The sequence below is a fragment of the Malaclemys terrapin genome, chromosome 8, assembly GCF_027887155.1.
Source record: "Malaclemys terrapin pileata isolate rMalTer1 chromosome 8, rMalTer1.hap1, whole genome shotgun sequence".
Taxonomy (NCBI): domain Eukaryota; kingdom Metazoa; phylum Chordata; order Testudines; family Emydidae; genus Malaclemys; species Malaclemys terrapin.
Window position 1 is genome coordinate 29679942 of NC_071512.1, and position 25800 is coordinate 29705741.

Genomic DNA, 25800 nt, shown 5'->3' on the forward strand with positions numbered 1-25800 from the left:
AATTGGAATCCCAAATTCAGAACACCCCGATTTCATTGGGAAGGGCAAAGCATTAGGGAGGAAAGTTCTGTCAATATCTGGAGTTGAATCCTGGATGCATCACTCATGGTGCAAACTACTCAGGACAAACTGCGATGCCTCACAGTGAACGTCTCTGAGGCTGAAAAGCTGCTTCGTTTGTACCACAGAACTCCCTTCTTAAGGGCATCATAATACCAAAATGAATTTTCTACTATACCAGTTTGTATTTTAAAATAAAGCTCTCTTTATATGTAATTATTATTGCTAGATTATGGTATCTAGCAGATGGTGCAGGAATGGAAGTCGGTGGTAGACAACTAGCCAAAAGAAGTGTGTGGCACAGTAAACTTCATTCAGACACGTGAAACACTCTGTAGGAATAAATGACAGCAAATATTGTCCAGTGGCTCAAGCAGAGGATTATGATTCAGAACTCCTGAGTTCAACTGCTATCTCTGTCACTAATTCTGCCTGTAATCTTGGACAAGTCACTTAGCATCGGCCTCCGTTTCTCCATCTGTAAAATACTTATCTACCTAGCCACAGAGATATTGATGCTTAATATGTGTAACACACTCTGGATGAACCACTTTGGATGAGGCTATAGAAGTGCTAAGCATTATTACTGTTGTTATACCTGTGTTATGATTTTGTTCACTTGTCCACCAAAATAATAGAGGCAAAGTGTAAATGTGTGTTAGTTTAAGTGGCATATATTACAGAAGGCATTAGTATAGGAAAGAACTCTATGCAGGGACTGGGATCATAAATCACCAAAGAACAACCATGCGTATAGTCAGTTTTGAAAATTAAATCGTACACAAAGTTGACAACTGAGTATGTCAGTGAGGGCACAAAAGGATCCAATGCAGGTCAAACTGAATTCAGTGGAGACTTTCCATTGACTTTAACAGAACACAGAGTGGATTCAGAGAGTGAGAAGTGACAATGAGAGATACATTCTGTACACTATTCCCAGCACAACTGTTGAAAATTCAATCTGTACTATCACACAGACTCAGATACAGCTATTGTAAAAAAAGCCACATATTTAATAGACAAAGTATCTAGTAACCCAAATCCTAGCTTTGCTACTTACACATTTCCAACATTAAGAGCCCGTTTGTTGCTAGAAATAAGCAGGAAGATTTCCATAGGTCTCCAATAAATAAATAACAAAGCAACAAATAATGAGGAATACAGTTAATACTGAATTGAGCCCTATTTCATTAATCTACTAATTAACTACAAAATTTCAAGTATAATCATAGCAGATAGCTACTGCACAGAAGACTTATTAATGCATTATTACACTGATATTTAAATGTTAACCATTATGAAGGCAATAAAGCATTTATGATTATAGCAGTATTTCAACACAAAGAAGGCTAAATACAGCTGTACAGCTTCCATTGCTCCACAAAGGGTACTAATTGACAGTGAACTGTCTGCATTATTGGTCACAATTTTAGTTGTGTGAAGTTAACCCCTTTGCAATGATTCTTCAGCATGTGGTAGTCTAATGTAGCAGCGTTCTTATATAGGCTCTTGCAGGGGAGCCTTCAAGGTATATGGAGCAGTGCTAGAGAGGCATTTTACAAACCTGAATACCAAGTACATGAAGCAGTTGCCAAGTGTCTAAAACTCATCATCCCAGTAACGATTTTTAAGCCTGTGTGTTGTGGTGGAGTCAAAAGACCATAATGCACTTATATATGGAAGATGAGGGGGAACAGAGAAAAAACACTCCCCCCAATTTTCTATTAAGTGCTATGAAGCCCAGTAGATATTTGAAACAGACTAAGAGCAGAAAACTATGTGAGGTCCTGGACTCTCAGAGCATCCAGATTCCCTCCGCATCATATGGGGAGACTGGAGACTCACATCACACTACACTGTCATCAGGATCACACCTCTAACCTGTTGCTTGTTTTAGAGCCAAGTTTACCCTCACCCCTCACAAACTCACTGTTATCATTGTAAGGTGTTCACTTCCAAAATGCTGAATCAGTAACCTGTGGTTACAGAGAGTGTTATTTATGGCTGCAGACCTGCCACCTTGGGCTGTGATATTGTCAGATCTTGCAAGCAAAGCAGGCTCAGGATGCATCAGTACCTGGTGGGCTTCCAAGAACTACTTGGGAGCTGCACAAAAGGGTGTTAGCCATCTGTAGGTGGCACTTCCCTCTCTGAGGCACATCCTCAGCTGTGGTAAATTGTCAGCTCCAATTCCTTCAATCTATACCAGCTGAGATTTGCCCCCCGGAGCAGCATGCTGTCAGGAGGTGCTCAGTTTCCCATAAGATATAAAACTGATCACCTAGCATTTTTTTCAAAAGTAGGGATGTTGGCTGTGGAATCTTGTACATATGTATGAATGTATCCCATGACTGATTTTCATGATGTTTCAATGGCAAGTTTTTATTCTGACATTACCCATCTCCTCTCTGGGTCTGGAATCCTGGTCCAATCCCAAATCTGGTAAACACAATCTGCCTCCTTCCTCACATTTCCCATGCAAATTCATTTGCATTCAACATTCTTACATACTTCCTAGCGGCACTAAACTGTTGTGCAGCATTGCAGTGTGCTGATAAAAAAAAATTACTGAATTTCACCCTAAAGGTGGCTGCATTTTCTGGTGAATGACATGATCCTTTGTATTTCCACAGTTGCTAAGTGCTGAAAGGTGATATATATATATATATGTAAAATTATTATAACACGTGAGAGGAATTAATCCCACATCATTAAAATATTTCTACTCGTTTTGTGCTCTCTCCGTCATTTTGAGTGGGAAAAGAAGTGCTAATGGGTGACTGATACTTATAAAGATTAGTATATCCCCAATTCTAGAACAAACATAATAGCTTCTAGGCACAGCCCAAATGCTCTGACCAAAAAGTGAAAAGATTAGATTACTAATCTTCCCAGACTAACTACTCAGTTTGAAAGACTCAACCTAGCAGTCTATCTCCCCAAACCAGCTCGACTGATTAGGAACTGAAAAATCCTAGGACCTTTGCTGAATGGACAGAAGAACTCTCTCCTCTCTCTTACTGCTTCAAGCTACAGGGAAATATTGTGGGTTTTGTTCCTCTTTGTTGTGTCTTTGCACTGCCGACTTATAAAAAGTATGTGTGCATATTAAAATTTCCAGCCGCTTACAAATCTGTAATAAACTAATAATAATTACAAAACATCCACCCTACCTACTCCAGTTAAGTACTGGAAATATACTGTAAGACCAAAGATACCTTCTGGCAATGCCATCAGAAAAGGTTGCAAACCAGATGTAAAAAGATTAGGTTAAATACCTCTATTACAACAAGTAAAAAGGTAACAATATTAACTGCCTTGCTATTTTTGCAGTCAACCACAACTTCAAGTGAGAAAACAGGTGGCTTTTTTGGGTTTCTTTTACAATGAAAGGGTCCTATTATATAACAATGATTAATTATCATCCACTGTACCCCAGCTAATACAAGTTACGGCATTCTATTTTATCAATGCTATAAAGAAAAAGACCCCATAGCAAAATCTAATTTTCCTCCTCTAAACAGTACACTTTTTTTCATAAAAGAACACACACAGGAAAACAACTATCAATACAATATCCGCAATGATTTTTTTTTTTACACACAGGATTTGAATGGATGTAAATGACAGAAAAATCTACATGCAACACTAGGCCAGCGCCGAGGGCACACTTTAGTTTCTGCATATAATAGGGACTCTGATTTTCTTTTACATTCCATTTCTGCAGCTGATTAGCACAAACAGCTAATCAAATTGAGAAATAATATGGTAGATTATATTTTTGATTAGCACTTTTTCCCAAGCATCAATGAGCATCTACCATAGTTACCAGTGGTCTGCTAGCCATTCAGCCTTTGATAAGCACCAGGCTTCTTTTGGGTAGCATTTGGCTCTGCTGATCAAGGGGGTTTGCAGCATTTGCTATGAAGAAACACTAAGGCCCACAGGAGATCAGCTCCATTAGAGGGAGAATAAAAAAATGTATAGGCATAGATTAATTGCCATGTTTAACAAACTACTGGTAAGAAATATACTTTCAAGTGGTGAGGGGTAAATGGGAAAAGAGAAAGGAAACACGACCAGCTCATTTTCTGTGTTTCTGTTGCTCTTTGAATTTCTTCTTCTTTTGTTCACTAGAGATTAATAGTCTCTGGTTCGCTTGCCAAAGTTTTGTAGTTTAAAAAGAATTGTTTGAACCCTGGAAATAACAAGCATCATTTGGCAACACACAGCTCATGCTTATATGGACTACAACTTTAAACTGAACAGACACTATTTTAATTTTCATTCTCCCCTCTCCCTCCAAAAAAGACCAATTTGCTTACTTTTCTAGCTGTGTGGTAAACCTGTTTTGAATGTGTCTCTTTGATTTTCATGATCTGGGACTGGAGTTGAAAAGCAGACCTCCGAGGCTGGTTGGAGCAGTGGCAGCTGCTGTGTTGCTGGTAGTGCTAACAAAGTCCAACATTTCCCTCTGTCTCCTTTGATTAGACCACTGCTTTATCACAGTGTCCTTTTTTGGCTATGTGTGTCATTTGTGTGTTGTGTGTCCATAACACCATGTAATTGGCCCTAATGCAACATTATTATCTGTATGCATGCAAGGACTGGATACAAATGGTGCATATGCCAGCTTACAACATTCCCAGGAGTGAGTTACTCACCTGTCATCCTCCCTGATTATTGCCTCTACCATAACTGCCATGCTTTTCATGTTGCTTGTCCCCAAAGCAAATGGACATTCAATTCAAAGTGGAAAGGTAAAGGACGGTGGAATTCCAGACACACACACGCACATACCCGCAGTTAAACAAAACTGGAATTTTTTAACTAAGACTTTGTCTAGGAATCTCCAAGCACAAGGAAAAACATAATTAAGCCTCAGAACACCCTTCACATAAACAGTATTGCTAATAATGTTATCCCTATACAGGGATGGGTGAATTGAGGCAAACAGAGGTTAAGCTATTTGCCCAAGGACAGTGGTGGAGCTGGGAGAAGAGCCTTGAGGAGCCCTGATATATAGCCCCCTGCTAGCCAAGACCAGTTAGACAACACTTTCCACATAGGCAAAAATCTCATGATTTCAAAAATCATGAATCAGGCACTCAAATCATGAGAGACGTTTTAAAAATGTGTTTTTTTTTTTATTTGCCTTCTGGTTTTTGGGCCTTTGCGGTTCATATTTTCAAGCTTCTCTCCACAACCAAGTGTGACAAAGTTTTTAAAATGAAAATGGAGATTCTTATATAATCACAGGATCTGGGCCTTTAAGAAACACGCCAAATACCTCAAGACTCATAATAAAATCATGAGAGTTGGCAACCTTTTTTTTTTTTTCATTTGATCACCAGACTCCTCTTTATTTCAGACTTAGCTGACACCATTTTGATGCAATACCACTCCTAGAAAAATACTGTAACCACCACAACATGAACAGTAACAGGGTTCTTATGACTTCATGTTTACAGAACTGGAGGGAAGGAAATCTTTTAGTATCTATGTGACTAGATTGCAGAACCACAATGCTAACAACACTGTCTTTATGTATTATATAGAGATGACGTGTGTCTTGGCTTCCAGTATTTTTCCTCTCTATTTCCATAAGGTTTATTAGAATAACCTTTTCTAAAGCATCAATCCTAATAAGAAAGTCCTTTTTTTGGGCGGGGGTGGGGGGGAAACCACAAAAATTAATAAGACTAGATTTAACACAGTGGGCAAAGGTATCATTCTGCCACTAATACATTCTATGGTAATGACAGTTACGGTCATCAATGGCAGCACTACCTTTGAGGCCCTTGCCTACATTGACACTTTAATCTTGCAAGTAGAACTGGTTTTAAATGTGGTTTAAAACCAGTTTCTGCTAACAAGGTTTAATCATGTTTTACTAGGTCGCTGTACACCAGACACAGCCATTTACAAACCTACATGCAAGGTCTTGTCCACAATGGTTAAATAACTCCATTTGGAAAACGTGTTTTTTATTGTCCTGATTCATAAGGGCACTGCACACCTACAGCTCCAACATACATCACAGGAGTTAATACTGTTCAGTACCTCTGAAAACCAGGCCATAAATCTGTTTTCAGTAGTTCAAACACAGTTTGTGCACTTGTATTTTGTATGCAGGCATAATTAATCCACGTAAAGAACATTTGGATCCTGGGATGAAAGTCACTATATTTTCATCAGTTGTAAAAAGGTTATATTTAACATAAGTCAAAATCAATCAGCATTAAATAAAATGCATAGTATTTCTCAAAGAGGTGAGCTCCCTCAACAACCTCACCCTCTACTTTCTAAGTGGCCAAGCAAAGGAAGACCCAGTGCTCCCATGGATTGCTTTCAATTTTTTTTTCTTTTCCAATTCTGGGTGCCTCCCATATGCAGTTTCTTGATCTCCACACAGAGCATTTAAATTAAAGCCCATAACCGCTGTGTGGGCATATAATGAAAGTAACTGATGCTGCACTGATTAATCCATTATTCTCAACTGTTAGAAAACATAATGATCTCACAAGGGGCCTTATTCACTGAGGTATAGCAGTTGAGCTGTAATCTGACACCTTAAATTAGCAGCAAAAGCAACAACAGCTGGGTTTTTGTCTCAATATTTGTACCCAACTCTAAAGTGATTTGGCACCATACAAGTGTTATTTTTAAACACAACGTTAACACAGCCAACTAACGTTTTAAATGGTCTCCAGGTGTCATGTAAAATCCACAGAAATAAAAACAATCAGTTGCCAATTTGGTTTCTATTCTGCTTTTATCTTAATAAACAGATTCACCATTAATCCTAGGTGATTGTTTTATTTTTTCAAATGTGTTATCAAAGATATGAGAGGGTCTTCTATTGTTATCTCAGGTGTCTGGCAATGGAAATTTAAACAAGCCAAAGGAAACAGGAAAGAGAAAATGTCCTTTTTTGGAAATGTCTGAGTGAATAAGCTTAATGTGATTAACACATGTATATGTTATGCAGAGCTGGGAGCACCACCTATTATTGAGGTTGCCTGACACTTCCCACTATAATACCTTGTTTTCAATTGCTTTATATTTTTTCCAAACTTACCATTTGGACTGAAATTTTCCATGCTGGGTTTCTGCCTCAGGGTGCATTTTTTCAGCCACTGGTTCAGCTATTTCCAAGAATAAGGCTAGGTAAAAGTACACTGTTTTGTCCCATGTTAAAAAATTCTGGCAACCTTTTCTCTGAAATGCTCAATTGCTTGGAACGAGGCAGGGGTCCAGTGGAAAAAATAGTATGTTATCATGTAAATAAAGAACATCATAATTGATATGCACCAGGGGGCTAACTTTGGCAGGCATGAATTTGCAACCATAATAATGCTCCTTTACCATAGTGTTTTTATGTGCCCAATGTGTGTGCATACGTACACGTACTCACACATGCACTGAATGTATTTTTCTGATTAATGCAGATTTATACTTTTGACATGATATTTAGGTTTCTCATGATCTATGCCCTCCCAAATATGGGGAAAAATAAAGTGAAACGAAGGAGAAATGAAGAAAAAAAAAGGCTTCTAAAAGTAGATCTTCACCACAAGTTAACACAAGTTAGCTACACTCAACTTTCTCCACTCAAATTAGCCTTGCTCGCGTAAGAGTGGCCACACTGAAAAATAACATTCAAGCTGTTATGCTGCACTCACTCTCATGTGTGGCACTAAGATGTCTAGGGGCGTATCCCAGAGTTCTTTGCAGTAAACTGAGCCACTCCGCAAATTCTTTCCCAATGAAGAATTTGTCAGTCCTTTCTGGGCACAAGGGGGAATTGTGGGAAGGCATTAGAGCAGGGGTCGGCAACGTTTAGCACGTGGCACGCCAGGGTAAGCACCCTAGCGGGCCGGGCCAGTTTATTTACCTGCTGACGTGGCAGGTTTGGCCGATCACGGCCCCCACTGGCCGCGGTTCGCTGTCCTGGGCCAATGGGGGCGCGGGAAGCGGCGCGGGTGAGGGATGTGCTGGCCACAGCTTTCCGCCGCCCCCATTGTCCCGGGACGGTGAACCGCGGCCAGTGGGAGCCGCGATCGGCCAAACCTGCCGCATCAGCAGGTAAATAAACTGTCCCGGCCCGCTAGGGTGCTTACCCTGGCGAGCCGTGTGCCAAACGTTGCCGACCCCTGCATTAGAGGACTTGAGTGGTACTAGCCTGAGTCCATAATGCAGAGTGGTCTTGTTAGCAGCTGAGTTGTGCTATCTCAAGCTTCAGCCTGTATCCCCTGACCAGCCAGCCAACTCAAGTAAAAAGCTCCTCCACATGCTAACTAAAGGTTCTGTGTGAGGACAGGACTCAAGTTACAACTTGATTTAACTTTTCAGTGATGATAATCCGTAACCAAGTCTCAGTTGTCAGGGGTTTTCTGGAGAATTATGTTCTATTTCAGCTGGTTAACTGAAATTCCTGAGAGTTTGTAGGTTGGTTTTTGCATCTGATTTTTTCATTTAATATACTGAACAAACAATGTTTTCAGCAATGAATTTACAAGAATTATTGTCTAGCCTTTTGAACAGGGCTTGCTTTTTGTCTTAAATATATTAGACCATAAGCCCGTCAAAGCACAGACCATGTGTTTGCTCTGAACCACCTAACACACTGTGGGTGCTACAATAACAATATTATTAATAATAGAAATTATTTTTATACATTCCTTCATTCTGATATATCTTCTTTAACAGAACTTAGTTTTCCCTGGTGATTGTTGTCATGTTTTAGAGGGTTTTCTTAACATAGGAGATCTCTTGCAATAGGGGCTGTCATTTTCATATTAGCCATAAAGTGCAAATTTACAAAGAAATAGTATTTCCATTTTTGGTGCACACAGATGAAGCTGTAAGTAAGAGACAATAGTGACATCTCAAGATGGATCATTCTTTGCAGAGTCCATAAAAAGCTACTAAAACATAATTAAAAATTCCTAAACTTTTGAACTTAGAAGAAAGAGCTTTAAAATACAAGAAAGCAAGTGATCATCCTCTATACAGGCCAATTTAATCCAAAACTGTATATTTTTGTATTATGAGAAAGGCCTGCTTCCAGCTCCAATATAAAATATTTTAATTTAATATGTGATAATGTCTAGCACCGGAGATCCAATGGACTGGAAAAGCATACTTGCCTATCAAAATAGAGAAACAAAAAACTCTGCAACAGGATACTGGAAGATGTTTGATTTAAGACCATGTAAATGCCAGTTTCTGGGTTTGCAACCAACAGAGCTCTCAACTCAAATGAGCTAGCTGATCATCACTGAGATATCTAAATCCTAGGCACAGTCATTACCAATGAAGTTCAGGACTCGAGGCATAGGGACAAAATGCAAAGCCTGTGGTAGAAAAGGTAACACGTAAAACTCAGTGCTCCTTCAACACAGTTCACTATCTCAGATCATTATATTTACTATGTATATTCTATTATATTTTTACTTTTGTTTGTTTTGGGAGCTAAAATAATTGGTTAGAAGTAGATATCTTAAATTATTGGTGGCTCCTTATGCACGTAATACGCTTGTCTTTCATCGAAGGACCTGAACATACAAAGTAAATGATAAGCCCATGACACTTCTGTAAAATAGATTTTACAACTATTTTACATGTGGGAAACTGAGGCATGGAGAGACTAAGAGTTTCATCTTGCGCCCATTAAAGTCAATGGGATTTAAGCATATGAAGTGCTGTTCTGAACAGAGATGGATTTAAGCACATACATGAGAGTTTTCTACCAAATTGAGGCCTTACGTGGCTTGTTGAAGGTCAACACAACATGACAGTGAGCCAGAAAAAGATCCTAGGAGTCCTGTTTCCCAGTTCTCCTCTTTAACCATTAGATATCAATCCCCATTTGATCTATGTTTCATTCCTGAATGTGCTTCACTTTTATAAGGCTGATGCTACATTAGTCTCCCAATTCAGCTTCATCAATGGGACTGATGGCAGCAGCGCTGGTGTAGCGAAGGCTTCACAGCCACCAACATTTTTACTACTCTGTTGTTTAACCCTCGCCACCGAACAACATGATGATAAAAATACCGAAGGCCATTGGCACCATGCTCACACTAGTGCCAGCACCAGTGGAGCTCAACTGGTGGTAGCAACGGTATATACTTTTGGGAGAAAAATACAAGTGAAGAGAAGGCTTAAGGGATTAAATCATTCTCTTTCTAGGAGATATTGTTCATTCAAGCATTTATTCAATCATGGGTCTCTTTTGAACAAAAATCACCAATGGTGCTGAACTATGGTGTTCATGCTGGATTATTTTTTACATCCATTTCATCATGATCCTCTATTTAAAGTCAAAGCTGCTTTCAAGTTGTGATTCCAGAAAGTGCCTATTAGGAGTTGTGCAACTAATTCCAAGTCATTATATCTGTAAAAGCAAGTGTCTTAGGCATGTATCCCACCTTTAATTTCACTATGAAAACAAGAGTACCGCCTCTTTAGAGGACTCCACTATTCTTCTAGAATGCTTAATGCCATTCATTGCTAGTTACCTCAGCAGCAACTTCATGGTACACTATGAAGTACTTCATAAAGCCTCTCTCACCAAGTGAAAGTAGCTCTGTGCTTTCCCCTCCATACTGTCGCAATCAGTCAATACTGCATTCTTCCCTAATACCTGTACCCAAAGATCTGCAGAAATGCTGGTCTTATCTTTGCACGCTTCTACACATCACATCCAATTGCTCTCGTAGACAGAAAGTGCAACTTCACTTAAACAGAAAATCCAGTTGTAAAAGAATCATTGCAAAGGCAAACTAAAAACTTTTGTGGTTATTTGTTTGGGATCAATATTATTATTCACTTGTTTTGTTATGTTTGTTGGCTGTTTCATTTTTTTATTTTTAAATAAAGTGTGTTCCAACAAATGATTGTAGTATATTCAATAACAGCACAACAGAGACTGGTTTTACTTACCTTTTCAAAAAGAGGAGACTTTATGAATTAAAGGTTTGCGTAAAGTGTTTAAGTATTTCAATGAAGCACGCTGAGAGAGATTATGTTATGGATCCAAGCCTCAACAGTTTAATAATTTTGTATAAATTATTCTGACAAGGGGAAAGACAACCTGGCCCACAATCACCGAATAAGCTGTATTATAGCAGTTTTTCATGATAGTACAGTTGTAGTGGCATGTATGTTTGCATTTTGACATCTAATTTCCAAGAATTTGCACCTCAGCCATAAAAATGCACTTTAGGTTGATCATATATTATCACCAAATTTTTACATTCAAAATGTTGGTGAGTGAGTTTATAACTCAAACACAAACCTCCACATAAAAACACAGATTCATTCTGCTGAATGCAGAACTCAACCACACCTATTTGATGAGCTATAAAGTTTTAAAGTGATTTTTGTATTTTGTTAATGGTATCACATAGGTTGAAAACAACTTCTCCTTCCTGTAGGGGTGTGAAAAACTAGTTAAAAAAATCATATGGTTTAATTTCGTGCCTAAAAGAAATCTGAACCAATGAGTACAATTACCATCACTGCACCCAATCCAATGCCCGTTGAAGTCAATGACGGACTTTCTACCAAGTTTAATGGTTCCTGAATTAGGCCCTTGCAGTCTATTGATTTGGGCAAGGATTTTCAAAGGAGCTGAGGGGATTTAGGCACTGAACACTCATTAAGTTTCAATGGGATGTGGGCATCTCAGTCCTGTAGGCTCCTTTAAAAATCCCAGACTTGATCAAGAATATGCACTTATCAATAATTATTTTGTAGATCATGTTTTATGTAACACAGTGATCACCTGTAAAACAAAGCAAAATAGAATTTACCAAATGGTGAGCTTTCAGCAGTGTCCACTGTACATTATCATTCATTATATATTACAGTTCATGGGATTGATTTAGTTCCCACTGAAGTTAACGGAATCTGAATCAGGCCCTATATACATAATTCATTTAAAGCATACCTGAATACATATTCACAAGGAAGACCAGAAAGAAGAGATGAGCTGAAGGGGACTCATGTGAATGCCTAGTTCAGAGCCACAGTCTCTGGGCAATGTAAAAGAGAATCTCAGCTTCCATTTTAAAGAGTTATTTATACCCCTTTCCATAGTAGAAAGAACCTTAAAAACGTAAACCAATTCAAAGTAATGCAATCCAACTGCTAGGGTTGAAAGGAACAAGCAGCTGGACTCCACTTCTGCAGTGAGATGCTGGGGAAATCCAATGATCCACATGCCGCAGCTCCCAAAAAGAGAAGTCCTATAGTATAAAATCTATTGAGGTCTATCTATTCAATCGGGTTATACAAAGAGAAATTCTAAATAATAATCATAATAATTTTCTAATTTAATTCAGAAGAGAATGGTTTCATGCTTCCAGTTATTTTTGTTTTATTTTGCCACATCCTAGAGGATGGTTTTAAAAAAACAGTATGGAAAACTTATTTCCCATTCTATTCTGTAAGACTTCTCCATTGATGCACACACAATTGTTTTGGCAAAACAAGTCAGTTGAGTAGTGGGGGATCTCCCAATAAAACGTCTCCCCAAAATCCTCAGGCCAGCTCCATGCATGGTAGTGTGATGATAGTAGACACAAATTGTTTGCCTTTTCAGGTATAGAGAAGGATAGCAAAAATTGTCTTGTATACCCACCAAAAATGCTACGATTGTTTTTACTTGTTAAAATGTTCCCCCACTCCAAGGTTCGCCCTGCACCAGCTGCTGCCAGTTGCCGCAATGCGGCATTGTCTGCTATGACTGAGGTAGCCTGCATGCCCCACTTAGGCCACTAGGAGCACAGAGGGACAAACTCTCAAGCTCTATATACCACATTGCCAGCTACTCCAAAAAGCATAAGGATAACAATGAGTAGGAGGTGGGGCCAAGATAGTACTCCATTGAGTGATATGGCTGCAGCCCACCTCTTCCTCCCACCATTCTTTTCCTATCAAGCCTCATCCCAGAGTTTGAAGTGGAGGTTTGGGAGGAAGTCTAGAACCCCATTCCCACCTGACCCTCCATACTAGTGACAGAAGATTGGCTTGCCCCAACTACCTGCTATGATCTGCACCCCCACAATAGACAAGGGGGACATGAAGAACCAAACAGTGAAATGATGGACAGATATGAAATGGGGAGGAAAAAATTACACTGATTTTTTTGAAGGGACTTGAGAGAGGAAATGAAATGCATATTTTACCCAGTGAACACCACATGTATTGCCAAGTAAGACAGAACATTTCTCAGAAAGCCGTTGTTAAAATTTTAGGTTCTAAAGGAGTATGTATAGCCCTCATGGTGAAGTTACATGCATTGTAAATTAAGGTTGATACGTACACTATTATAAATACATACTAATGGATGGGGCATGTGTCTCACACAGAAACTGGAAATTTAGAATTTGCATGTTCAAACATTCACATTGGAAAAGTTATCATTTATATAGTATGGGAAACTGTATAACAGACCTTTGCCAAACCCAACCACAGAGGTAGCTATTTGTGCCATACACATTCTTTTGGGTGAAAAGGTGCAAAGAAGTCTGCACTTAGATACTAAACTAAAAATAGATTGTTTTTGTAGTAATGATGCTTTAGGCAAAACCTGTCTAACTTAGAAAGTACAAAGTTAAAAATATGCTAAAATATCACCTCGTCCTGACTAAATTTCCCTAAGGTGCAGCTTGCCCAATTGCCAGAGCCAGGAGGCTTCTTCAAGTCCTAAATGATTACACAAGTTAGTTAATTCACTATCATGTGCTACGCGCAAAGAAACCAACACACCTTAAATACTGAATACTCACAGTGTTCCAATCATATTCAGTTCACAAAGTAAATACTTGCAAAACAAAATAGAAGCTTGAATAAATATAAAGCAGTCACCTGATGGTGAATATTCTGCAAACATGAAAAGAAGCTAAATAAATGGAGTCAACTATTCCTAGTAAATTATTTGCTCAGCTCTAATAGCTATACACATGCACAACAGGGTACTAACTCCGCTTTGGATGATTTGCATCTCAATGTTGAAATGTAGCAAGTATTAGCTCAAGCACCTCACCTGATTTCAAATGCAATCACAGTAGATGGGGAGAAAGGTTGTTTCTGAGATAAAATGGATCCAAGCCTTATAGGATTTTATAGATCAACCTATCTTGAATTATATCCATGAGCCAATAGGCTGCTTGTGCCGTTGGAGAATTGCTGAAATAAACTCCCTGCTGGTGACTCCGCCCAACAGACTGACAACCTCATTCTGCACCAACTGGAGCTTGTGAGTGGGCTTCAAGGATAGTCTCATGTCTGCTGCATTGCGGTAATCCATGGATTACTGTGGCCACGTCCAACTCTGAGACAGATGGTCACAATCACCCTCACTAGACAAAAATGGAGGAAGGCATTTTTGGTGACTGACACCAGCCAAAATTTCAGAAGTAGAGGGTGTGAAAGCACCTCCAAACTATGCATCTCTAGACAAAGGGCAGGTAGATGTTTTCATTAATAAGTGCACAAATCCTTCCTCTGTACTCTCTAGAGCTTTCCGCCAACCCATCAGTCTTACCTCTCCCTTGTTTGGATTAGAGCAAGATACCTCAAACTCAGTCCAAATCCCAACCTTTGCCGGGCACTAGGAAACTGCAGACACAACGTACCATCTCGGTGTGAGGAAAATGAGACGGAGATGCATATTTGCTGAATACTATTGGTGCTGCAGCTCAAAACGTATTGCTATCTCCCTCAGTGCCTCCTATGAAATAAAAAAGCCTTGTAGAACCTCACTTAGTAAATCCTATGGGACAGATTATCAATTGTCCAAACCCACACTCCGAGCTCTCTAAAAGCAAGGAATGGAAATACGCAAGAGCAATACAGTCTACTCCAGCTAGGGTCTATGTGTGATCCAACAAAACCTTAAAGTCAATGGTATTTAAAGAACATCAACATAACCATTTGTCCAATGTTAGTACACACTGAACATGTTTAACAATAATTCACCCAATAATGTAAACTCCTCCAATTTATATAGGATTAATTATATTAATTTCTCATATTTTGATGTGTTTCTTTCCTTTATTAAGGCTGAAAATTACAAAAAAAGTGTCCTACCAAAATTAAGTTTGTGATGATGTTATTTTAAAATTAAGGGTCATGCTTCCATCCTTAACAAATCCTCTTTCACCTTCCTTTCTTTTAATAAACAAAACAGCACGTGCTAATTAAAGAATTGAGCATTTTCCTTTCTGTATCCTATCATAACATACGTGTGATTGTCTCATTAAAAAATTCTCAGTTTTTCCTCTCAATTTCTTGTGTGCATGTGTATATATTATACAAATATATTTTTAGATTTATTTATGCTAAACACATATTTATATACAAGTACAAAATTAAACAACAGAAAAATCTGGGATTGCTGTCTTTTAGATCAAAAACTGCCTAGAATTCTGCACTTGCAATTTTGTGCCGATCAATTAATTGAAGAGGCCTTTTTCAGGCACAAATGTACCTGATTTGCAAGCACAATTTCTACCTACAAATTCATTTCTTAAATGTCTATGTGCTACCATTTCAATCACCAATTGGCTGGAGATGCAAAATTATTGGCCTATCTGGAAATTTTAATGTCAAACATCATACAGAGTTCGGAATCTCAGCAGCTACAGTTTAAAGTTAAATATTCGGCATGGTAGATGGTACGCTGGACCCACAACTCTGCTACAGGGAGCATCCTAGATACATTCTTTTCCACCATATTCAAAATTTAAACTCAAGAGAGTCTAATTAGAGAAGAATCAGGGTTATTATGGACTAAATGGGGGAATGAGTCCCAGAGCCCTCATAGAGGTGCCAGCAGCACTCTCTCTCTTATAATGACTGGGATCCAGGTCAAGCGCTTGTACTGTCCGCAGCTGTGGCAGTATGGCAGATGGAGAATGACAAAAAGCAGATTCCAGGCCATTTCGAACTTTATAGGTCATGACCAACACCTTAAACAGCATCCGGAAACTGATAGGAAACCAGCATTGATCCCAGAACAGTGGAGTAATGCACTCCCAGCCACGTGCGCCACTCAGTGAGTGCTGCTACATTCTGTACTGGCTTCAGTTTTTGAAAGGTTTTAAGGCACAATGCTATGTTGAGCGTGTTGCAACAATCTAATCGTGAGGTGACAAAGGCTTGAACAAAAGTAGCAAGGTCTGCATCAGAAAGGAGAAGTTCCAACCTGTTGGCCAGGCATATGGTAAACAACTGACTGGGTTACTGCTGAGACATGATCATCCAACAACAGCTGTGAATCAGCTGTGAGTTCTGGTAACTAACAGCAGGTCCATTCCCTCCACTAAGGGATTCATATTTTACCTTCCCAAGCTACTTCCCCCAACACCACCTCAGTCTCATCTGGGTGGAGCTTCAGCCAGCTCACTCTCACCACCACTCTCCCTCAACTACACATTAGCTAAGATGTTGAACTGCACGGTCCAATTCAAATGAGTGAGAGATACACAGCTGGGTGTCTTCAGTGATAAATTGGTCACTTACATCAAGACTGACAGTCAAAGTTAAAAGCTTGCCCTATGTTTCCTATACAACTGATGAAAATAGTATATCAGACAGAGAGGAGAAAGGAGTAACAAAGTAGTTACAAGATGAACAGAGCCTGCAAATGAAACAACTAATATCATGGGAAAGCGAGTCTGGCAGAAGTCCCTGACTGGTCATAAAAACAAGTCCCTCTCAGAAATGTATTTTGTTCTTGATTCATGAATATAATAGTTCCAAATTGGGACTGCTCTTATCTTGATTAGTTCTGCATCCCTAAGGGCTCCTGGGTATTATTAGTTTAAAGGCGATAAAAACACCATGATAGTGGGGGTAGGTGGGAAATGAGCACAGCATTCAAATACACTTCAGTAAGTCAAATCCATCTTCTGTAGATACAGGATATAGTTAGGCATCAATATTGATTTTTCATGGACATGGCTAGAATACTAATACTAATAGGACTAACAAAATTACTAATTAAAGTACTTATGTGAATATACTGAACCCATCCATAAAGCAACTACCATTAAGACCGAAACAGGCATCAAAGACTCTTACAGAGAGCCTCTCTTCCCCGCTCAAATTTTGTTTCTGATATAAAACCTGTCACATTGGTGCCATCTGGATATTGTTCCTTTCACCATACATTGTACTTCCAACCTCAAATTTTTGAAATATGTTATACAACTGAGGTTATCTCACATTTTATTTCCATACTGTTAGCAATGACCGTAGATGTCTCACTGAAAAGTTTCAACAAATAAAAACATTCCTTATTAAACATTAAAACATTCCACACACACACACACACACACACACACCCTAGCCTGCCCTCCCAGTGCAGAATTCTTCATTTCCAATTGATAAAACATACTAATCGCACACATCAGGGTTTCAGTATATTTCAGAAAGTTCCCAGGACTGGAGTGAAAGTCCTCTAGGGCACAGATTTTCTGTTCCTCTTATCTCCAATTTGATTCCTATAGTGGAAAGTGCAACAGCAGCCATGCTCTTTGGACACATTGCTCCCTCCTTCACTATAGAGATCTACAATGAGACAGAAACTGATGGGGGAAGGACAGTTACTGGGCATTCTCATAATGCTTATCACTGGAGTAGGTCCAGATAGCTAATGAAGTAGAGAAAAGAGGAACTAGCCATCTGTCCAGTGATACCTCTATACACTGGGGCACTGGTATTTCGCCACTGCCAATTCTACATTTGTTTCATCTCTGGCTGTCTGTCCTGTGAGAGTAGCTTCCTGTCATAACACGGGGGGAGGGAAGAAGCCTGGCGATAATGTTAGAAAAGGCATAGCTTGTATTCCAAATTATTTTGGATTACATGCAATGGGATTAAACCATGTAGTCTGATTACCCACACCTTGCCACTAGCAAGCCCTTTTGAATTTTTGTTTTCATCATATGTCTTATGTGCACAATTACTAGTGAAGAAGTTTAATAGATTTTTAACCCAAATTTATTATCAGCCCAATTGTATTATTTTCCATTTATTTGTTATTTTAATTCAACTGCACACAAGCATGAATGACTAAAGCAAGAATTATACACACAATTTATTGTGAAATCTAGTTCCCACTACAATATTCTGACTGCACTGTAGCAGTTAAGAATGCACCTCACACAGTTCAAATTTAATCTTGATTGCCAGAACTGATCATAATTTGCAGAAAAATAGAGCAAGAAATCATTCTCGTGGCATTTTCAGGCTTTCATTAAGCAATGACATCTCATATATTTAGAATTATGTCATGACTTTAACGCCCTGCCTCTCAAGATAGTTGAAGCAAATAAAATATTGAGACATGCCTGGCAAAGCATTTTGTAAATAAGTAAAACTGGCTCCCTGAGTGTCTACACACACACACACACACATATATATGTGTGCATAATTTTATATGTGTGTGTGTGTAATTATAAGCAGTAAGACTGTAAACAGAAGAAAACTGGAAGAAAAAATAAGTTATGCTATATCTGAAGACTCTGATTCATGCTCACAAAATTTTTTCAAGTTTGTTCATCTGAAAAATCATTCACTGTATATTATAATCATACATCTGATAGTTCATTGTCATAAGGGGCAAAAGTTATTTACCAGGTTATTGTGGAATACTGTGTTATTTTACATGTTGGAATATTACCAATGGTAACTTGTAATTCAAGGTAAACTGTTGAATTCACAACATAATCTGTGGCAACAGAAATGGACTGAAGTAGAAAGTCTGACTAAGACACCACAATAATATATCCCCCATTCTGCTTGTGAAAGTTTCGTTGCTTGTCAATGGGTGTTTTACACACAGTCCAAGGGAACCATATTATCCGAATTTAAACTGTTCTAGCAGACTCTGTGTTCTCCAGAATACAAGCTTCCACCTAAAGCAAATTTTAAAAAGCCAAGTGCATGATTTGCATCATATTGAGATCTCCGTATTTCATAGTCTGCATAATGAATACGTTTTGAGATATCAGGTTCCAGTTCATAATCTGAGTCAGAAAGAAGACAAGTTCAAACTCCAATACCCCTTTTTTGAATTTTCATTTTCAAATTGTGTTTATTTATTTAGAGTTTTTGATAGTCCCGAGCACTTTTCGCTAGGTTTGAGCTTTGGGACCTGGAAAATATTTTTTGTAGTTTCTTTTTCAGATCAACACCTACTTTTCAGACTCTTATAAGCTAATGAATAGAACTGAGGTTCTGAGTTTAGTTTTTGGTGCTCAATTCACATATTAGAATTTCAGGCATGATTTAGGTTTCCTTTAGAAATCTGGCTGCTAGGGTTGGGATTTTTTCAACCTTTGTGAGTTTACTGTGGATGCATTCCACCCTAAATGTCTTTTAATGCTGAATGCCTTTATACATAGTTTGTTGTCCATTAATTTAAACAACATTATTCACACAAGTAGGAGTACTCATGGCAAAAGGATTGGAAGGTTTAGTCCATAGCTTGGAAAGCCTCAGCACTCAGGATGAGAGGCATAAGATGAATGAGTAATTATGAACGTAATTAACACTATTAACAATGTACCAAGAACAAAACTGTGCATTATTAGCACTGCACAGTGACAACAGAATGTGTTTGAAATGATACTCTTAGAACAGTTTTCTTTGGGAAAACTCTTGGTAATGTGAACTGAATTGAACAAATATGCTGTGGTCTTTTTGTTCCTTTCTATATTGTGAAATCTGCAACATCCAGAAAGTTTTCAAGCTCCAATTTTCAAAGCTATTTCAAGTAACCGGATCCTCAAAAATCCCAAGATTTTAAGCATTTCACTGCTGATGGTGATAGCACAAACACCCAGCTAATATTCATATTAGTTTGTCCAGTTTGGCTGGACATACTGAACTCACCCTGACATTCATTCCTGTTGAAAGGATATCCCACAGAAATGAAGATGAAATTCTGAATTTTGAAATAGTTGTGTCATCTATTCAATATTTTTTGGATTACTTGGCTAATCAAGATGTCTGCTAACAGCTTTATAAATAAGGATAAAAATGGCACCAACTAAAAAGTGTTGGATTCCTGGGATATGGATTGGAGAATGTTGAGATTTGTTTTGTTTTTTAATGAATCCTAGCCTGTCGACAGCTAAGCTTGTTCAGTTTAATAATCTAATAAATATTTCTGAACGGTGCCATTGTGTCGTATGATGATATCTGGCATTATAATCTAAGGACTCAATGGAGTAGAACAGAAAAAGAAAACCCTCCTATAGCAGAAATTATACTTTTGGTTGGTGGGAAATTCACATTAATTTTGCTTGTGTTTTCACTTTAAAAATGCATATCAGTTTTATATTTTATTATGATTTTACTCATAAGATGCACCTTCCTTTGAGGCTTAAATTGTAAAATTCACTCTTGAGTCTTCCTAAATTTTATCTAATTGTAGTTAGTATGGAATTACTAATATATGAAGCTTCCTGTACTATTGTGTCATAACAACAACAATCCATCCACTCCGATATATTTCTATTTTACTTCAAACCACTATGCTGGCACATTATTAGTAAGGCTTTTGGAGATCCAACAAAAGCCACATGCAAGAACCAGTAAGGCTTACTGATAAACTGGCACAGGGCACAGTAACAGCAATGCAACTTGACAATTTATGCCACAAAGTCTGAATGGCACACTATTATATGTGCCAATTAGAAGTCTATAGCATCCTAGTATATACAATCACATTCCTTAACTGAGATATAGGTATCCCAGCCATTAGCACAATACTGTATAAACGCACATTTTGGGTCGTGCAATTAATTGCAGTGACAGCCCAATTTTAACTTTCACTCTGCCCTGTTTGGTGCTAGTTTATTAATGAAAAGAGTTCTATGACAAGTTTACTAATGGCAGGAAGAACTGATGTTAAATAGGCTCTTATACAAGCATCAGAACCTCTCTCTGAGAACCAATAACCCGAAAAATCAGATCATGGGGCTTTCTATTCTCAGGGACAATTGAATAATTTCCCTTCCCGTTCCTAAATCTACTTGGAAAAGCTCATCAAATTCCTCTTCTCCTCTGATGAGTTTCAATTTGGGAGGCAAATGCAATAAAGAGATGGAACTGCTAAAATTTAATATAGTTATTTATTTTCTGTATAGCACTAAAAATGGGCTAGATATGTTAAGCAACTTGCAAAAGCATATGGCCTCTGCCCCCAGAGAGTTTATAATTTAGGCAAGGATTTACCATGTAAACAAATCTGCATACATTTTGAGAAAGACTGCAACATTTTTGTTTGTGAGAAAAAAAAAATGAACAAGGCTGCTTCATTTGGTATCACTGCAAATTGTTCTAGTGAACAGTATTTACCAAAATTACCGGGTCTCCATTATGTGATGGATTATAGGTGAGAACATATTTGCATGCAATTATGTAGTGGTGGCTGCACTAGAAAGTGGTCACTTGATGGTCTTCTGGTTCCATTGTTAACATTCTTTCTAAGCGTTGATAACTTTTTGATCTTTGACTCTTTGTAACAATATTCAGGATGAAGGTGTGACATCTCTTGGGAAGTTAAGCCATTTGTTTTGTTTCACAGACTTGAAGTGCTCAAAATTGCTTTGAAGAGCTTAAATAAAAATTTTAAACTGGGAAGGCAACATAATACTGAGGATTTTATGCCTGTAAGAAAGATATCTTAAGAATTAGTTAGCGCCAATCTATTTTCTCATCTCATAGAATTAAGACTAATTTCTCCCATAAAAGCATGCCTATGTTGAAAATTAAAACTGCAAAGAATAATTGCTATTGGTCAATTCTAAACGCAGAGCAGGTTAGAACAGATTCTCCACCTCAACAATTATATTGATTTGGGGATGGTTTAGAATCAGGCCATTACAGACAGACAGGTAGATAAACTAATTCAACATTTGATCGGCTCTGATAACAACGGGGAAGAGAAATATGTTGTTAAAAACTATCTCAGAGCCTACAGTTATTAGAATATTATAGCACAAATATCATGTAATTTGCTAGTCAACATACTTTGTTGAAAGTAATAGCACAATCTAGTGTCAGCGGATGTCTGATGCATCATCCTTGGATAAAGAAAACATATGCCATCAGAAAAAATATTAGAATTGAACTTATTCATTGTGTAAAATTGGATCATGCTTATGGTAGCTAGTGATGACTTTAAAAAAAATCACAATAATCCTTTCAATCTGGCAGGGAAGGAAAATGTAATTGTGGGATGTCATTACCTTTTCTAACAAATGCTATTAATTCAAAAGAAAGGTTCTGTCTTTCTAACTGTATTCTTCACAAAACAAGTTTCCAGATAGGAGATCCTTCAAATACCTAATGTGAGCTCAACACAAGAGATAAACAGTATTAGGTCAATCACAACATGTTTATTATACATCATGGCTTCAAAACTTGATAGACAAAGACAATAAGTATCTAAAATGACTATCCTAGACTAACAACCATGGAAACTAGCCTTAGGTCATTTAGAGTCTCATCCTGCTTCTACTCAAGTTAATGGCAAGACTCCCATTGGTTTCAGAGTGAGCGGGATAGGGCAAGAACCCCCTATTCAATCTCCACACTTGAATTGTGAGGAGTTTGGTTATTATTATAGGCTCTCCGTGTACTGTCCTTTTGTGTGCCTGTCCTCATAATTCAAAAGGCTCTATGTTGATTCATCTCCAGTTTAATTTGCCTGCAGTAGGCATGTGCACAGTTTAACCAGCCAATATTCCACTGTTTGCTGTCATCTAGCTAAGCAAAACCTTTTCTGGTAGGCTGGATGGGGCCTTCTCTGCTGTAATTCACTGCATACAGTTAGTGCACTGGACCACTCTTACCGCCACTTCAGGTACTAAAGGGTTTGGTTTTCTTTTTTTGTTTGTTTGTTTTTCTTTTCTTTTCCGCCAAAGGGTTACACATCTTCAGAAGTGTTAATGCTTTTAGTTTGGAAGAATTAATTTTCCAACCACAGGAAAGCCTTTGTCCCCGTTTGTTTAGTTAAGCAGTACACTAGAAAATGCGTCATTGCTCAGATAAAGTAACTATGTTAGCAATAGTCAAATTATTCTATGCCTAGATACTTAACTCTATGTAATATCTGATTTTACAAAAAAAATTAAAGACACGCATAAACATAGTTTGTAAGTTTGTAGCTCAAAATCAGGCTTCATTGTTGAATCCAATTGAAAAGGTAGTAGTATTCCGCTTATTGTCATTCCGCTATTTCACTAAAGCCATTCAAAGGATGCACTTTTACCAAAGATTGGGAAAACATTAAAGACTGTGGTATTGCTGTACTGCAGCTTTAAAAGAACAAACCTTGGCATGATTCTGGTTCTCCAACTGGGACCTTCCCCATAAGCTAATGTTGTGAGCAAACATGTCAAAGTCCCCTACAACCCCCCTCCCACCTTTTTATTTTATTTTACACATCCTTTCTGTGTAGATCAATTGTGAGATACCTCTGAATATTCTTCTCTCCAAACCTGTTACCCATCCTCTACTCCACATTCCACATATATGAATAGGTTTCTGGCTGTACATACTGTACATTACATGGGCTCTGGATGTTATTGAACCCCATCTGTTTCACACAGTAACAAATATGGCAATTTCTATGCTCCTCAGGAGCATCAGCACAGAAGTCCTCTTTTGTAGTTTAATTAGCAGTAATCCCCATCTGGGGGAGGTGAGACATTTCACTTCGCTGGTTATAACACTTTGGCCAGGGTAAGGAGACCAAAAAAAACCCCACCCTCTACATTTAATCAGCACTGCAGCATGGAGAGAGACAAACACACAGACATACAAAAGAAATCACAAAGTCAACTCACAGAATCTCCAAGTCACGCAGGGCTCTGAAGGCTCCATCTTCAATGCAGCTGATCTGGTTGTTGTCCAGTTGCCTGCAGGAAGGAAGGGAAAGTATGAAGGTTTGCTGGGTAACTAAGCTGCCTTAAAACACCGGGTTCCAATCTTTCCTGTCACTGAGGTGTCCCTCCACCCCCTTGCAGTCTTTGCTCGTCCCCCAGGAGGAGGCTTGCTCATAGCCTGCCACGCTGCTCTGTCTCTTCTCACTGACTGTCTGAAAGAACTGCACAGTACAGCACACTGAAGCCTGTCAGGTCTCAGTAAATATTAATTGCGCTTTTTTTTCTTTCTTTCTTTTTTTTTTTTTTAAGGCAGAAGGGAGTAATTTCATTACATTAGGGCATCCAATCCATTATGAGCTTTTACCGTCATGTCACTGAAACAATTTCATTAAGCTAAAGGCCTGTAAATCATTGGAGGTCACTGCACTGCCCTCTGCGACCTCCCAGAATGCCTTTTTTTCTTTTACTGGAAGTTGCAGTCCTCTGTCCTGAAAGTACTAAATCTCAAGGCTTTATCTGCCCAAGAGCTGCAAGAGTGCGTGGGGAATATACCAATTCCAAATTAGACTCAACTAATCTAATTTTATAGTCTTTTTATTATTCTAAGCACCAAATGTCTGTGGTGTTTGAGGCTTCTCTCTATTGTTACTGGTCCCATCTGGTTGGCCATTCTATTGAAAGATTTTTCACTAAATACAGGTTGTGCCTAACTGTATCAGTGAGAGAAATCCATTGATAGAAAATATTCAAGAAATTGTGTGCACGCACCCCCCCCACACAATTACAGTCTTAATAATGTAGTACTTTGCTATGAAACAAGTGTAATTTAATACACCTAAGATTGATTTTTCACATTTATTTTACCCAGATATGCATGTTTAAATATATTTTACAGTATTTGGGAACATATGGGTACATATGTATACGTGTGCATTTCAACTAGAAAATTATTTTTTTATGCTCCCAGTGCTTGAATCAAAATGTACAATTTAAGGATTTTAGTCCCTATGTATCTGATAATTTACATTACACTCTGTAAAAAAAAATCTGTATTATATGATACTGTATAAGCTATACATACATTTAAATACAATACAGACATTGCAAAAGATGTGACTATACACCCCTTGTTCTATGTGGTCCTTTGCCTAGACTACAAGGTTGGCGGGACTGCCTGTTCTGCATGTCTGTATAGTATCTAGCACAACGGTGCTATGATCTTTTGGGGGTTATAGGTGCAACTGAATATTAAACAAAATTATTATAACTATTGTATACACAGTGTACATATACACACTTGCACCAGTACAGATATGATCATGTGGTGTGGTAGAAAAATCATCATCCTCTGTGCTCTGCACTGTACAGACATTTAAGAAACCATGCATTGCCCCAGCAACCTTCCAGTGAAAGTAGAAATAGACCATCAACTAGACACAATAATAACTATAATACAATAAAAGATAGTTAGCATCTTTTTAGGTAGAAAGCATGTGTTAATTTAAAGTTTTAAATGACTGTAGCATTCATTTGGAACTTCTTCATGAATCACCATATAGGTACAAATTGAGCCTACTGATATACATTATGTTGAGTATGTATATATCTAAACCCCAAGTGTCATTTACCCAAGCTGATGTGGTCCTATTGTAATGGACCAGGCTCAGTAAACGCCAAGCTTTTTATGATTCAAAGTGTAAGAAATATCATACTGTTTATCTTGGCTACCAAACAGCTTACAAGCATAAACCCAGTTTAAGTTTCTCATAGTTCTCATACCTTAACCAAACATGCTGAATTTGGCAAATTTTTGAGCAGC

At 38.2% G+C, this 25800-nt stretch overlaps 1 protein-coding gene across 1 annotated transcript in view; it reads right to left on the reverse strand.

The window, feature by feature from the left end:
- The window catches only part of SLIT3 (slit guidance ligand 3), a 779517-nt gene that overhangs the window by 305408 nt on the left and 448309 nt on the right, over positions 1–25800 (reverse strand). Inside the window, exon 6 of the mRNA XM_054037022.1 lies at positions 23943–24014. Coding sequence (XP_053892997.1) covers positions 23943–24014 — 72 coding nt within the window. The remainder of the gene's footprint in view (positions 1–23942; positions 24015–25800) is intronic.